We start from the raw sequence: 15,210 nt of genomic DNA, 5'->3' as shown, positions 1-15,210 counted from the left end.
TAGATCTATAAATTAAAATATTAATCTCTTCTAATGCTACCTTTTAATAATAATATATTACTGGAAGCCAGATAGGTAGGGGGACATGCCCACATAAAATTTAGTTAACCATACCTTAACAAATTATTGTCTCTTCGTACATACAATTCCTGCTTGCAGATTTAAGACCCAGGGTAGAGCTAGCCTAAGGTTAACTTGAACTGCGCACTGGTCAGAAGATAGAATTCAGCCCTCAGCACAAAGGGAACTAGCAAGGTTCGTTGTTAAACGAACTGTTTTAGTGGCAAGTTAGGTTGTGATCATCCTGGAAGATGGCAGGCTCTGTTCCATAATACTTTTTTCCGTCGTTACGCTATGTTTCTCTGCCACCAATATGGCAACATTAGAAAGAATTACAGTTGTTCATTAAATTCTTTGTACCAAGTACTGATAACACTTTCATTAGAATATTCATATGAATATATGGTAAAAGTTAATATACATTACTTCATTAAAATATTCAAATGAATGTAGTTAGATACATTAACTCTAACATTTTTGTTTGTCAAACATAACATGTTACACTTCAATTATTGTTTAAATACAAAATCAAAAGGGTCGAGTTGCGCTGTATATATAAATTTTGGGAAAATGAATTTAAAACCCTTTGAAATTCACAATTGTTTTAAATATTTTTTATTTCCTCAATAGTTTTTCATTATGCTCTTTCTGGTTCAGAAAGTAACATTGATCCACATTTACTTCAGTTACATTATTTAGTGTTTCTAACAGTTCAAAACTTAAAACAGTGAGATTTCTTTTCCATGTATGGAATCATCCAGCCATTCACTACTTTTACTTTACATTGTTACTTGCTGTCAGTATTTTCAAGTTTAAAAACACTTCACTTCTATAAAATAAGGATGCACAAGCAATATTTCTAGACAAATATTATTAAAACAATCACAGCTACCTAAGCTAAATTAGCTGCACAAAAATATTTTCAAACTGCATAAAAGGAGACTGCATGATTCTTTACAAAGATAAATGCTTGATCTCGGCAGAGATGAATGGTTATTTAATCATTCAAGATTTCTGTGAGCATGAGGCACCGCAAGGAGTCCATACAGCTTATATAAAACAATGCTTCGAAAGTCCAAGGAGTCACAGAAATATGTATTTGTATGGCTTATGCCATTTGGTGCATGAGGGCTGCTGCAAATATTGTTGACAAGTCTCAACTAAGTTTCTTTGCCAGCATTACTATTTGCTGTTCCTAGTCCGGCCATCTCACAATTTTTTGTGTGCACCCCACTATACAATTTAACAATAAGTGGCTTTAAAAGTGTCTGCCACCTGGCGGTCCAGGCCATCTCTGGCCCCGTCCAGGTGGCGGAGGTGGCAGCGGCGCACCAGGTCCATTGTGAAAGCTGTGTAAAAGGATAAAATCACAATTTTTTTTGTTTTATGGTGTACTTTTCCATTAAAAAAATAAAGTTAGTTATAAAAATCTAACAGTTATACTACTTTTAATCTTATACACTAAATAGTCATTTGAAATATTCGACATGCAGATTTTTATAGGCTTCCAAAAAAAATTACTCACTACAAGAAGGGCTAATTACAAAAAATAGATTCAAGTATTTTGTTTAACTTAGAGAAAATGAATTTACAGTGTTTTGGGAAAAACAATCCCACACAAGCCTCAGTTTCACTTACCCTCTCCGAGGTGAAAAAACTCCTCTTCGCATGCCTCTACCTCCAATAAAAGGGGTTCTTCCTCTGAAGCACATTGGTCCTGGAGGAGGCGGGCCGCCACCCCTAAATCTGCAAAACAATTATCAAATGCTAATGACCAAAGAAAGCAAATCAAAACATATTTTATTCAAACTAGGACCATGGTGAAGGTGAAATTCTAAGCATCTGGACAAGAGTACAGAGACCAGACACATTTGGGAGGTAGAATATTTAAAAAGGCCCAATTTCAGCTTCGGTCCTGCAATAAAAATGCTAACATTTTCATTGCTTAGTAATAGCATAGAACTTTTCTGCTAAAATTCCTTGCAAGCCATGTATTTTCAATCACCTCATCAGAAAGTTCAAGAACATTGGCATTGCAACATCACAACAATCTGTGCTCCCAACAACTACTAAAGTATAAGTACAGCTAAAAATAGTAAAAGTTCAGTACTTGTTACAACTGAAATGAGTCCAATCCATTCTTAATGTTCAAGTTTATGTAAACTACTAAATGGTGATATACCTCTACAAAGCGGAGTCTCTCTGTCTACTGATTTCTTACTAAAATATTCCAATTATACACCTTACCACACAGTTCTTTATCTAAAACATCTTTCCCAACAAAAAAAAGGCTTCTGTTGTCTTCACCAATAGCACCCAATTAGCAGCAGGCACTTGTTGGGAACATCACTATTAAATGAATATTCTGCAGAGACTATTATAAACATTTTACCAAGCCCTCGCTGTTGGGCTCCAGAGCCGACGGGGGAAAGGGGTCTTGAAATAGGTCCGGAAGAGGCCCGCCACGGACCTCAACGCCAAGAGGCCCTGGCCCGATCCTCCCGGCGACAGCGAGGCTCCGTGGCGGAGGATGCTAATTAACATATGTTAATGAAGGGAATTAATAAATTAAAATACACACCTGCAATCTTGAGGGCCTGCCACGATCTTCGGCGTGGTGGCCTGCACTCCCGTGCCTTCAATTCCTCATCTGGGGAAAGGTGGCGTGACACTGGTTGGGAGGGGGGGGGGGGGGGGGGAGATTTATATTTTCTATTGGGGGGGGGGGTTTGGGGGAGATGGGGTCAAATAAATGTAATGGGTGTAGGGGATGGTGGGAAAGATTGAACTTTAAAATTTGTGTAGTCTGTGGGGGGAAGGCCATATTTACAAAGTAAGTATTTTGGGGGGGGTGGGAGGGCAAATCATCAATGTAAGTGTTTTTTGGCTGGGTGGAAAAGGGGCGTTTAAAATTTATTGGATATATTTTGGGGGGATACTTATTTAAAAATTAAAATGTGCCGACAGGGCTGGCTGCTTTTAAAGATGAAGCCAGTGCCTGCACACTGGCAGCTGACGCCATTGCCGGGGACAGACAGCGCACCCTTCCATGTGATTGTAGGGGCAGGCCACCCCGGCTATTTAAATGAGCCGCCGCGCTAAGATAGCTGCGGCTCTTAGGCGGGCTGCCAATTTTTGAGCTAGCCGCCGAGATCGGCAGTGGGCTCTTAAAATCCAGCCCACAGGTTTATTATAGTTTCTGAAATATTCCTACTTGTCTAGTCAAAAGTAGTAATGGAATGTTGGCCTTTATCCCAAGGGGGTTGAAATACAAAAGTGAGGCTTCAGTTGTTCAGAGCCTTATTCAACCTGTAGGATTTAACCTAAGGAATGATATATTGGCTTTGGAAGGGAGAACACTGATTCACCAGAATACCAGAGTTTGAATAGTTAAATTATGAGGACAGGTTGCGCAAAATTACTTTGTATTCCATTGAGTTTAGAAGATTAAGATAGTAATCTAATTGAGTTGCTTAAAATGATAAAGGGATTTGACATCTTCTCTGGATCTACCCCATTTCCTCTTGTGTGCGATTTCAGAACAAGGGGGCGTAAACATAAAATTAGAGCTAGGCTATTTCCAAGTGAAATCAGGAAGCACTTTTTCCATACAAAGGGTAGTGCAAGTCTAGAATTCTCTCCTCCAAACATCTTAGATGTTGGATCAATTTGAAATTTTCAAGAACTGGATCTACAGATTTTTGTCCGGTAAGACTATCAAGGGACATGAAGCAAAGGCAGGAAAATGGAATTAAGGAACAGATCAGCCATGATCTAACTGCATGGTGGAACAGGCTTGTGGGGTTTAATGATCTACTTCTGTCCTTATGTACTGAAGTCAATATGCTAAGTCTCCAGGTGATGGTTCCTGAAGTGTACTAGGCTTTGCCACTCAAATTAAACAGCATAGTTACAAATAGTGTCATAAAGGTTCAATTTGCCATATACTTTATGCTGTTTAAAGTAAGTAATTTCAATCTTTTAACCTGTACCAACTTATTCCAGAATTTGGCAGAAATTTCTAAAACAGCATATCCAATATTTAGAACAAAATATTCAGCAAAATAAGTATATGCAAACAAAACCAAGGATAAAGTTATTTTAAGGATGTATGCAGATTGTGTACTAAGGTCGGCGACTCTAGGACTTTTGTACAAATTTAGTTCTGACTGAATAACCTACGAAAGGGGTTTGGGCAGTCCATTCCGTCGCCTGTGAAGATAGCTGCTGTAAAAATTATGAAAAATTCACAATACAGAATAGATATAGAATAGCATTGAGGCACATCACTGGGGATGGGGTGGTGTCATACAAGTATCCAATTATGCCAATATCTAATCTAGTAGGATTTCATGTCAACATAATTGCCCAAAATAAAAGTTTTATTCCCCAGCATAGACATCTCCTATCGATTTGTCAGCGACCGCAGGAGCGACGGGTACCTAGCACATGCTGAGGATAGGATACAGACAGCAGAGTTTTGGACGAGCGGAAATGTATAGAGGATAGGAAACTGACTAGGAGAGCATTGGAATAGTCGAGTATGGAGGTGAAAAAGACATGAATGAATCTTTTAATAGCAGATTGGCAGGGACAGAGATGGGTGATCAGAGATGTGGTAGAAGCTGGTTTTTGTGATGGAGAGTTCGGGTTAATTAGCATGCCAAAATTGTCAGCTTCAATCGGAGACAGGGGCCAGGGAGGGGGATGGAATCTGTGGCAAGGGAACAGAGCTTCTGGCAGGGGCCAAAGTCTTTTAACTGGAGGTAATTGTGGCTCATCTAAGAATGGACGTCAGACAAGCACAGAGACAATGGAGGGTCCAGAAAGGTGGTGGGGAGATTCATTTTTAGAGTACTTTCAACCTGCTTGACTTGGGATTGAACCCAGTTTCATTTGGGTCTATTTGATAGTAAAAGCACCCTTTCTAGATCTCTGATCATGATAGGGCCTTGGCAAACCAACTGATTGTTGCTAGTGCCTGACTAGACTTCAATTTTGCCCTAAAGTTCATTTATCTACTATTTTATGGGCCACCTGTGTGCAATTTCATATTGCAGATTTAGAAAATAGCCTTGCTGCTGGCTTTCATCTGCCTAAAGGGTCAACAACATTCAAGCTCTTTTGATTTTTGCATCTTATTTTGTATGGAGACATAAGATAATTCTAATAATGCAAGAAAGATGCCCCATTCAAAAGAAGAATCTCTTACAATATAACCATCTTGGCTGTGTAGAAGATGAATTCAAAACACCACCTTCTGTTAAATTACAGTTTGCAACATCCCAGCTTCATCCATTTAACGTCTCTCAGTTTTAAAGATTTCAATCTGTCCAGTAATGCAAATTAAAACATCAATAACCATTTCTGTTGCAAATGTTCTAGTTTAGCCCTTGCATATGATCTGGCTCACTGGTTCTCACCAAAGTGTTTCCAATTCCCTACAAGTCCCTTACCTTGGTGGGGGAGGGAAAGCCAGATCTCCATGTCCACCAAATGGACATTCCATCCTTCCCCTCATAAGTGGCAGTCCAAACCTAGGCGGACCTCTTCGACCTCGAGGATCTGGGTATGGACGCATTCTACTATTTCCCATACCACGTCTAAAACAGAAACATAATTTTAACTCTCAAATGAGTAAGCACAATTCAAACAAAGTTAACAATTTTAACACTGATCATAAAATCATTGTTAAAATTAAACCCTCTTTTTTCTGTGTTAATCAAAGTAAGGGATGTTAGCACCAAGAAAACAGAACTTACTGTTCTTACTCCAATCAGTAAGGAGCATTCTGAAGCTCCCTCTAATCTGCTCCAACAAAATGATATAATTTTAAGTATTTTACATGTTACAATTAAAATGAGTAGTGTTAAAAGTTTTGGCAATCAGGATGAAAGGAGTCAAAACATCCTGTACATTTGGTCTTAATAGCCTCCTACTGCTGTAAGATTCTATGATTCTCAATGACACAAAACAATGTTTCATTGGGTAAATGGACCACATGGCTTGCCAGTGATTCATACAGACCATAAGAACATAAGAAATCGGATCAGGAGTAGGCCATACAGTCACTCGAGCCTTCTCCGCCATTCAGTAAGATGATGGCTGATCTTTTACATCAACTCCACTTGCCCGTTCTATCCCCACATCCCTTAATTTCCTTAGTGACCAAACATCATTGATCTCAGTCTTGAATATGCTCAACGACTGCCACAACTCTCTATTGAGATAGAGAATTCCAAATATTCACAACCCCATGAGTGAAGAAATTTTCTCCTAAATGGCTGATCCCTTATTTTGAGACTTCAATATTTCTGACACCCCAGCCATGAGAAACAGCCTTTCTGCATCTGTCAAGACATCTAATAATTTTATATATTCCTATGAGATCACCTCTCTTTCTTCCAAACGTCAGAGAATATAGGCCCATTCTACTCTAATTCTCCCAAAGGACAGCCCTCGCAACCCAGGAATCAATCTAATGAACTTTTGTTACACCCCCTCTCAGGCAAGTATATCCTCCATTAGGTAAGGAGGTCAAAACTGTACACAGTACTCCAGGTGTGGTCTCACCAAAGCTCTATATAATTGTAGCAAGACTTCCTTATACTTATATTCCAACCCCCTTGCAATAAAGGCTAACATACCATTTACCTTTTTAATTGCTTGCTTTGCGTGCATGCTAACTTTCTGTGATTCATGTACAAGGACATCCGAATTCCTCTGAATATCATCTATTAATCTCTCACTTTTTAAAAAAATTCTGCTTTTCTATGCTTCCTGGCAAAGTTGCTAATTTCACATTTCTCCACACTATACTCCATCTGCCACCTTCTTGACCAATCAATTAACTATTCTATATGTGTTCGCAGCCTCTTTGCATCCTCCTCACAACTTGCTTTCCGACCGAGCTTTCATCAAACTTGGATATATGATACTCATCCAAGTCATTGAAACAGGTTGAAAATAGCCGAGGTTCAAGCACTAATCGTTGCAGACCTCCATTTACATACAAATTAGGAGCAGGAGTAGGCCACTCGGCCTCTCAAGCCTGCTGCGCCATTCAAGAAGATCATGGCTGATCTGACTATAACCTCAACACCACATTCCCGCCTGCCCCCAATACCCTTTCGCTCCCCTCCCCTCCAGTTTATCAAGAATCTATCTACCTCTGCCTTAAAAATATTCAAAGGCTCTGCTTCCACTGCTTTTTGAGGAAGAGAGTTCCAAAGACTCATGACCCTCAGAGAAAATTTCTCCTCATCTGTTTCTTTGTTTTCTGTTGTCAACTAATCCTCAATCCATGCTAATACATTACCCGCAATCTAATAAGCCCTAAACTTGTGTAACAACCTCTTGTGTGGCAACTTAACTAATGCCTTCTGAAAATCCAAATATACTATATCCATTGGTTCCCCTGATAGTTGCATTCTCAAAAAACTCTAATAGAGTTGTCAAATAAAATCTCTTTTTCATAAGACCGTGTTGATTTTGCCTAATCATATAATGATTTTCTAAGTGCCCCGTTACCAACAGATTCTAGCATTTTCCCTACTTCTTATAGCAGGTAAATTGGCGTATAGTTCTGTTTCCGCTTTGCTCCTTTCTTGAAAAGTGGGTTAAATTTTCTATAATAGTGGCAAAATACTGCGGATGCTGGAACTCAAATGAGAACAGAAAATGCTGGAAATACTCAGCAGGTCAGACAGCATTTGTGTTGAGAGAGTTAGCATTTCAGGTTTGTGAAATTTGCTACCTTCCAATCCACTGGGACTGTTCCAGAACCTAGGGAGTTCTGGAAGATCAAAACCAATGCATGGACTATTTCTGCAGTCACCTCTTCTAAAACCTGAGGATTTGTCAGCTTTTAGTCCCATTAATTTTTCCAGTACTTTTTTGTTACTAATATTCTGTTAAATTCCTCATTCTCATTCGATCTTCGGTTCCCCGTTATTTCCATTGTTTTTTTGTGTCTTCTATTGTGAAGACAGCTACAAAATATTTGCTTAACATCTCTGCGATTTATTTTATTATAATTTCTCCTGTCTCTGCTCCTAAGGGACGCTATTCAAACATGGGGTAGAAGAGGTAGAGAGGTAATTGGGAAGCTAAAAATTAGCTTAGCAGAGAGGTTGATGGAATTTAAAGATTAGCTTGGCTTATAGAATAGAAATCATACTGCAAGATAGTGTATATGCTTAATTAAACAATGGTGTACTAAATAAGACATTGTGGCTGGACCTTGAAAGTCTGAAAGTGGCCCCGACTGAAGAAGTTTGATAAATAAGAGGGTTACTGAGACTGTATCTGTGGCTGTGTAATTTTCACACAGAAATTAGATTGATGAGAAAATAAAAACAGGCAGATAAGGGAAAGGAGTATGGTCAGTCTGGGAACCGATGAAAAATTACTGAGAATAAGTATCATGTGAGGTCAGGTGTAAAGGGAAAAGAGATAAATTCAAGCTTGTTAAAGGAAGGAGGTATAGGAAGGAGATATAAAAAGGAGACATTCTGTGCTCCGAAAATTTGTACAATGCTAGAATACATGCTTACATTTATTGTGCTCCGTTAACCCTGTTGGAAATGATTTTGCATACTGAGGGAAGAAAAAGGTACTGAACCTCACCAGCATCAACTAAGTTTGTCACTACTCATTTTAACAATAGATCCAATAGAACAATTGCGAATCTCTTCTTTTTAATATACTTGTAGAAACTCTTAAAATTTGTTTTTATATTTCTTGCTAGTTTACTCATTCTATTTTATCCCTCTTTATCAATTCTTGGTCATCCTTTATTGATTTTTAAAACCCTCCCAATCTTCAGGCTTACTACTCTTTTTAACAACACTGTAAGCCTCTTTTAATCCAGCAATATCTTTTACTTCTCTAGTTCGCCACACTTGGACCACTTTTCCAGTGGCGTTTATATTCCTCAAGTTCATTTATATTCATTGAGACTATGCCTGATCCCCGATCTGTCGAATTACATTGTCATGACTAGGGCTGATTGACAGACATACATAATTAGCTTTTGTCCCTGGGGAAAAGACATATTGACAACTCCCCTCCTCTTCTGATCACCATCAAGTAATCTTCTGCAAATACACGTGTATAGACTGTTGACTGAGGGAAAGGCTGACATGGCCCCAAGTCAAATTCGCTACCAACACATAACTGTCCATGTTCACCAACAAAGAATATTCACTTAGATGAGGTACTGAAGGCTTCTGGAGGTATACCCAGATCAAATCATCATCCTAAGGATAGGAGGGAGAAGAAATTGGAAAATAACAGAAATACCTTGCGGAGCCAAATCCATTAGCAGCTGCTTGTCCTCGCCCAAATCTGCCAGATGATCCATCTCCACTCGGTGGCCCGAGGTCCTTAGGTCCTCCAAAAACACCTCTGCTGCCCCTTCCTCTGCCACCTCTAGCCATCCGTCCAACTTTTCCTCTTCCTTTACCTCCTCTGCCCCTGCTCAAAATAGTAGCGTTACATTTTATTCCTCTATGCTGCACATTATATTGAGTATAAAATGGCACTATAATCCAAACAGCAGAAAATGTTCAGAGACTTGGACTGTTAATAAATAAGTCCCTACAGTACCATTGTAAAATGGAACTAATTAGTAAGTTAATTTCTTCAACTATCCAACTTGGCATAAAAAGTTAAACCATAAGTATTTTCTCACATCCAAATGCAATTATCCTGAATACATTTCTTAGAAATTGGTCAGCAAACAAATGCACATTTTTAGCCATTTAGCTCAGAAGAAACAAAAGTAGTGCACTATTTTTATGGTTCATAGGTATTTTTCAGTACTCAAAATATTAAGTAAATATGAAAACAAAGACTTCACTTAAGTACAGAATGGTTTGTAAAATAACATTTGTTTTCAAAATATCTTAAAATAGCATAAGTTTGTGGATCTCACTATAGTGTTGAAATGCTTAGCTCATTACATCTCATAATTTATGGATATGCATGTTATTTGATATGATGACATTTCCTCAAACACAAGCAAGTTTGTAACATCCCACCCTCAAGAACTTTTTACATGATGTACAACTAGTTAAAAACCTCTAAAATGCCCCAAACAGGAATTTGTATCTAATAAGAGTGATTCTAAGGCAAACATCTGATTGAGTGGATGATATTAAACCAAAGGAGAGAGTTTGCATGGCTTATAATGGTCATTAGGTGACATAATAGATGTGAAAGCCAAGTTTTTGAAATGTGCATAATACACTACAGGGACTGCAGTAATTCAGATTGGTGCTTTTACTGCAACTAACTACTGGCCCCAAATCTAGACACTAATGCTATTAACACACTTTAGTGATGTGGTCACTCCAAGTTGGCCACAAATTAATCCACGCCATCTTTCAGAATCAGTCATCTGGTTTCACTTGATTACCAGAAAACGACTGTGTTTTTACATGACTTCTCAACCTGTTATGTGTTGAGCCTTTATTTTAAACCTTGTTTCAAATGGAATTTTACCATACTTCCTTTTACCAACCCACTATTTACATCAAAATGTTCAAAGCCATATTTCTGCACATTAGCTTACCTAACATAGTTACTACCACCAGTCTGTTCATCAAAATCCATCTGCAAATCAAATTTTAAAAAAAATCAAGTTAGCTTTGGTGATGTATTAACCAAGACAATGAGCTCCCATCTGAGCCCCATCACAAAAATGCACTCTTTCTAGCCTTGTGATGAGTGTTGTCCCAGCTTCTTACCACCCAATTTCAGTAGTATCAACCTGGCTCTATCCTGAGTCAATCCCACATCTCTGAAAACTACAATCAACAATCCCCTCAAAAAACTCTTCTCTCAATCATTCCATTATCTCCAACTACTGCTTTCTTTAACTTTCCATTTCTTTCTAAAGTTATGGAACACCATTGTGTTTCAACTATGGTCCCAGCTTCCTCACAACTTACTGTTCAAAGCCCTTAACCATGTTTTTGTCCTACTCACAGTACATAAACACTTGTCAAAGTCACTGACATCCTACGTAATTGTGACCAATGTTAACTACTCCTCCTCAACCATCCCACAATCATTAACATGGCCAACCCAATCCATTGTCCTTGATTGTTTCTTCTCCAAAGTTCATATTTGCGGCATTATTCTTTGTTGGTTCAATTCCTTACTGCTGTATCATAGACATTCCATTGCCTCAACTGGCTTCTCCTTGCATGTCTGTTCCTGGTGTATCCAAGTATTCCAATCTTGGCTCTCTCTTCGTCACCATTTTCAAGCTACCCCTTTGTAATGTTACCAGAAGCATGGTATCAGTTTTGACAAGTATACTAATGACACCCAAGCTACATGCCACCTCTGCTTCATCACCAATCTCTGCCCCAACTTCCTCCATTGCAAGATGGTAGAAGGCAAACAAGATGGACTGTTTATCTGGCAGAATACAGGCAGCTTAGTGTTAGATAAGTTACAGCTGAATGGTGCATAATAGGAAGGCAGCAAAAAGATTTGAAAAATGGACTCTAATAGTGACAAAGCAAGAATTTCAGTTGCAACAGAACTGAGAGGGGCAGAGCCATGCAATTTTGCGAAGGTAGAAAAAAAAAATGAACTGACTGATGGATAGGACTGAACACTTGAAGCTCAGCTTTGAGTCAAACAGGACACCATCTGGCCAGTCCTAGCATCTAGGAAATTCTGCAAGATCAAAATCAATGCATGCACTATCTTTGCAGCCACCTCTTTTAAAACCCTACGATGTAGACCATCAGATCCAGGAGTTTTATCAGCTTTTTGTCCCATTAATTTCTCAAGGAATTTTTTTGTTACTAATATTAATACTTTTAAATTCCTCACTCTCATTAGATCTTCGGTTCCCCACTATTTCCGTTATGTTTTGTGTCTTCTACTGTGAAGACAGCTACAAAACATTTGTTTAACATCTCTGCCATTTCTTTTGGTCCCCATTATAATTTCTCCTGTCTCTACCTCTAAGGGACCCTGTTGGGGTAAAACAGATAGAGTGTTAATTGGGAAGTTAAAAATTAGCTTAGCAGAGAGATAGATGGGAAGTTAAAGATTAGCTTGGCATATAGAATACAAATCATACAGCAAGGTAGTGTGCATGCTTAATTAAACAATGGTGCACTGAATACATAGTTGACTCTTAATGCTGGTAGGCCAACAAGGCATGGGCAATAAATACTGCCTTCAGCTGTGGCACAATAGTAGCAGTCTGGCCTGAGTCAGAAACTTGTGGGTTCAAGCCCCACTCGATACATTTGAGCACATAGTATACACTGACACTTAAGTGTGGTACCAAACACTATTATAAAGGAGAAGCGGCATTAAAGTAAGGCCTAATCTTCCCTCTCAATTGGATAAAGATGCCAAGCCACTACTAGAAAAGCAGGGGAGTTCACCCAATGTCCTGGTCAACATCTTTATCTCAAGCAACATAATTAAAAACCAGATTACCTGAATATTTATTTCATTGCTGTTTGTGGGATCTTGTGGTGCACAAATTGGCTTCTACGTTTGCCTACAGTACTGCAGTGACTACATTTCAAAGTGCTTAATTGGCCGAGAGTTTTTCTGGGACATTGTAAAATCTTTAAAGGTGCTTTATATATATATGCAAATTCTTTTTTCAATGGAGGATGGCAGTATAACTGACCATATCAAATGTCGTGGAGAGATTAATGAAGACAAGGCAGGATCATGAATCATAGCTATAGAGATGTCATTGTGGTCTTGAAACCTGTGAGATTAGCAGAAGGTGGACTATTAGGATTCTAATAAGGCATTTTGGCAGAATGGCACAGAGAGCTGATTGGGGACAACATGTTTGAAGACCTTTGAAAGGAAGGGAAGGTTAGAGATGGGTGTGGCAGTTAAAGAGGATGGATAGTTTGGGGATTTTTTTGAGGGGTGTTAATGATAGTTGGCAGATGGTGGTTCGACGAGCACACTGCACCATTAACAATGACAGCTAGCAAGGCGTCCAGGAGAGGTAATTGACTGTGGTTACATGTTACGTGAGGAGGAAATTGAGGGGGCAGAAGATGGTCTCATGGAAGACATGAGTCGAGAGAGTGTGTAGCGACATGGAGATGGGAGAGAAACTATCCAGTAGCATAAGAACACAAGAAATAGGATTTCGGCATTCAATAAGGTCATGGCTGATCTGATTGTGGCCTCAACTCCACTTTTCTGCCAGCCCCTATAACCCTAGGCTCCCTTGTAGATAAAAATCTATCTCAGCATTGAATATATTCAATGGCCCAGCCTCCACTGCTCACTGAAGTAGAGAATTACAAAGATTAAAAACCCTCAGAGAAGAAATTCCTCCTCATCTCCATCTTATTCTGAAATTCTGCCCGCTAGTTCTAGATTCCCCCAAAAAGGGAAACCTCCTCTCAGCATCTACAGTGTCAAACCTCCTTGGAATCTTGTATGTTGCAATAAGTTCACCTCTCATTCCTATAAACTCCAATGAGTACAGGCCCAACCTGCTCAACTTTTCCTCGTAAGACAACCCTTCATCCCAGGAATCAACCTCATGAACCTTCTCTGAACTGTCTTCAATGCAAGTACATCCCTCCTTAATTAAGGAGACCAAAACTGTACACAGTACTATATGTGTGGTCTCACCAACACCCTGTGTATTTGTAGCAAGACTTTCCTACTTTTATATTCCATTCCCCTTATAGTAAAGGCCAACGTTCTATTTGCCTTCCTAATTACTTGCTGCACCTGTATATTAACTTTGTGATTTATGTAAGACACCCAGATCCCCCTGTACTGAAATATTCTATAGTCTCTCCCCATTTAAAATAATATTCTGCTTTCCTATTCTTCCTACCAAAGTGGATAACCTCACATTTTCTCACATTATCTTTATCTGCCAATTTTTTGCCCATTCACTTAACCTATCTTTTTCCCTTTGCAGATTCTTTGTATCCTCCTCACAACTTGCTTTCCCATCTATCATCAGCAAATTTTATCTACAGTACACTCTGTCCCTTTACAATCCTTAACATACATTGTAAATCATTGAGGCTCCAACACATGGATTAGAATTAGAGTGAATGCGGTATTAGAGAGATGTTCACAGGAGTCCATGTCAGAAGTAGCAGCACAACATTTTCAATTTGAGGCCAAGAAAGCCACACACCTATCATACCTGGTATCTGAAATTGGGGTGGAAGGGTGGGGCAAAAGTGTCAATCACAAAAAAAGGAGATAGGTATATAACAGGTTTCGAGAGATGATAGTAGAAATTTTGTTTTATGGAATTGCTTAAGAATGTAAATTGAGTTAAATATTTAAATCAACTATTACATTTATTCTAAAGGTTTACAGAAAAAGTAAATGGAGTGAAAAACAAAACTTGAGTTTTTCGACATCAGTATATGCCCGATTTACAGGAGCAGCAGCAATCTTTGGGGTTGACGAAAGGGAGACAAGTAAATTGAATTTAGGGCCGCACAACAATGGAGAAAATCTAATTCTAGGTTATCGATAACAATCTATTTATATTTAAGGAAATGTGAAATGATTGATGTCAACTGTGGAGAAGTGAGCGGGAAGGGAAACCTATTTTACTGTTGCTGTCTTGACACTTAAGATAATTGAATAAAATAACCGGGTCTAGAACGCATTATTAATACATTCTCTCTGCTTTCTGACTAAGAGCATCAATGGTCATATTCTTTTAAATGAAAAATATGTCAAATTTGTAACGGACGATATTACTGATATTTACAAAGGACCCGGAAATTTTCACAAACATGAGAAAAGTTTGTTTGATTCTTCTCCGTCCCGAATGGGTTTCAGTCAGTGAGATCACAACACAAAGAACCACATTGAGAACCACCTCGGCCTTAGCTGTAACCCCTTCGCACCACTCGGACAGCGACATAAAGAATGAGAAAGGCACTCTGTTGCATACTTGCCTCCACTGTGCAGGTGGGATTATAGGTAAATCGTGCGCTCTTTATTTTTATTAAAGTTCCCTCGAGTGAAACCCCAGGCGGTTTATAAACGTATTTTAATTCCAAAGAAAAGCCCCCATAAAGCAAACTAATCGTGACCAGCGACCACAAAATGGCGAGTTACATGACAGCTCAAGCAAACCTGGCACTCGGAGTC

At 38.9% G+C, this 15,210-nt stretch overlaps 1 protein-coding gene across 2 annotated transcripts in view; it reads right to left on the bottom strand.

Annotated features, from left to right (window-relative positions):
• si:ch211-51e12.7 (uncharacterized protein LOC336335 homolog) overlaps window positions 1-15,210 on the bottom strand; it is a 20,142-nt gene extending 4,932 nt beyond the window's left edge. Inside the window, exons 1-6 of one of the 2 annotated variants that reach the window (XM_068045102.1) lie at window positions 15,015-15,210; window positions 10,637-10,677; window positions 9,364-9,537; window positions 5,517-5,663; window positions 1,699-1,806; window positions 659-1,409 (exon numbers count right to left, since the gene is read on the bottom strand). In XM_068045102.1, the coding sequence (XP_067901203.1) occupies window positions 1,319-1,409; window positions 1,699-1,806; window positions 5,517-5,663; window positions 9,364-9,537; window positions 10,637-10,677 (561 nt within the window). In that variant the 5' untranslated portion in view covers window positions 15,015-15,210 and the 3' untranslated portion in view covers window positions 659-1,318. Of the gene's footprint in view, window positions 1-658; window positions 1,410-1,698; window positions 1,807-5,516; window positions 5,664-9,363; window positions 9,538-10,636; window positions 10,678-15,014 lie in introns of those variants that run through there. The other variant, XM_068045103.1, reaches the window with a different exon arrangement.

This window comes from Heterodontus francisci, chromosome 13 (genome assembly GCF_036365525.1).
Source record: "Heterodontus francisci isolate sHetFra1 chromosome 13, sHetFra1.hap1, whole genome shotgun sequence".
NCBI lineage: Eukaryota > Metazoa > Chordata > Chondrichthyes > Heterodontiformes > Heterodontidae > Heterodontus > Heterodontus francisci.
Note: the sequence above shows the minus strand (reverse complement) of the source record. Positions and strands in the feature narration are given on the sequence as shown.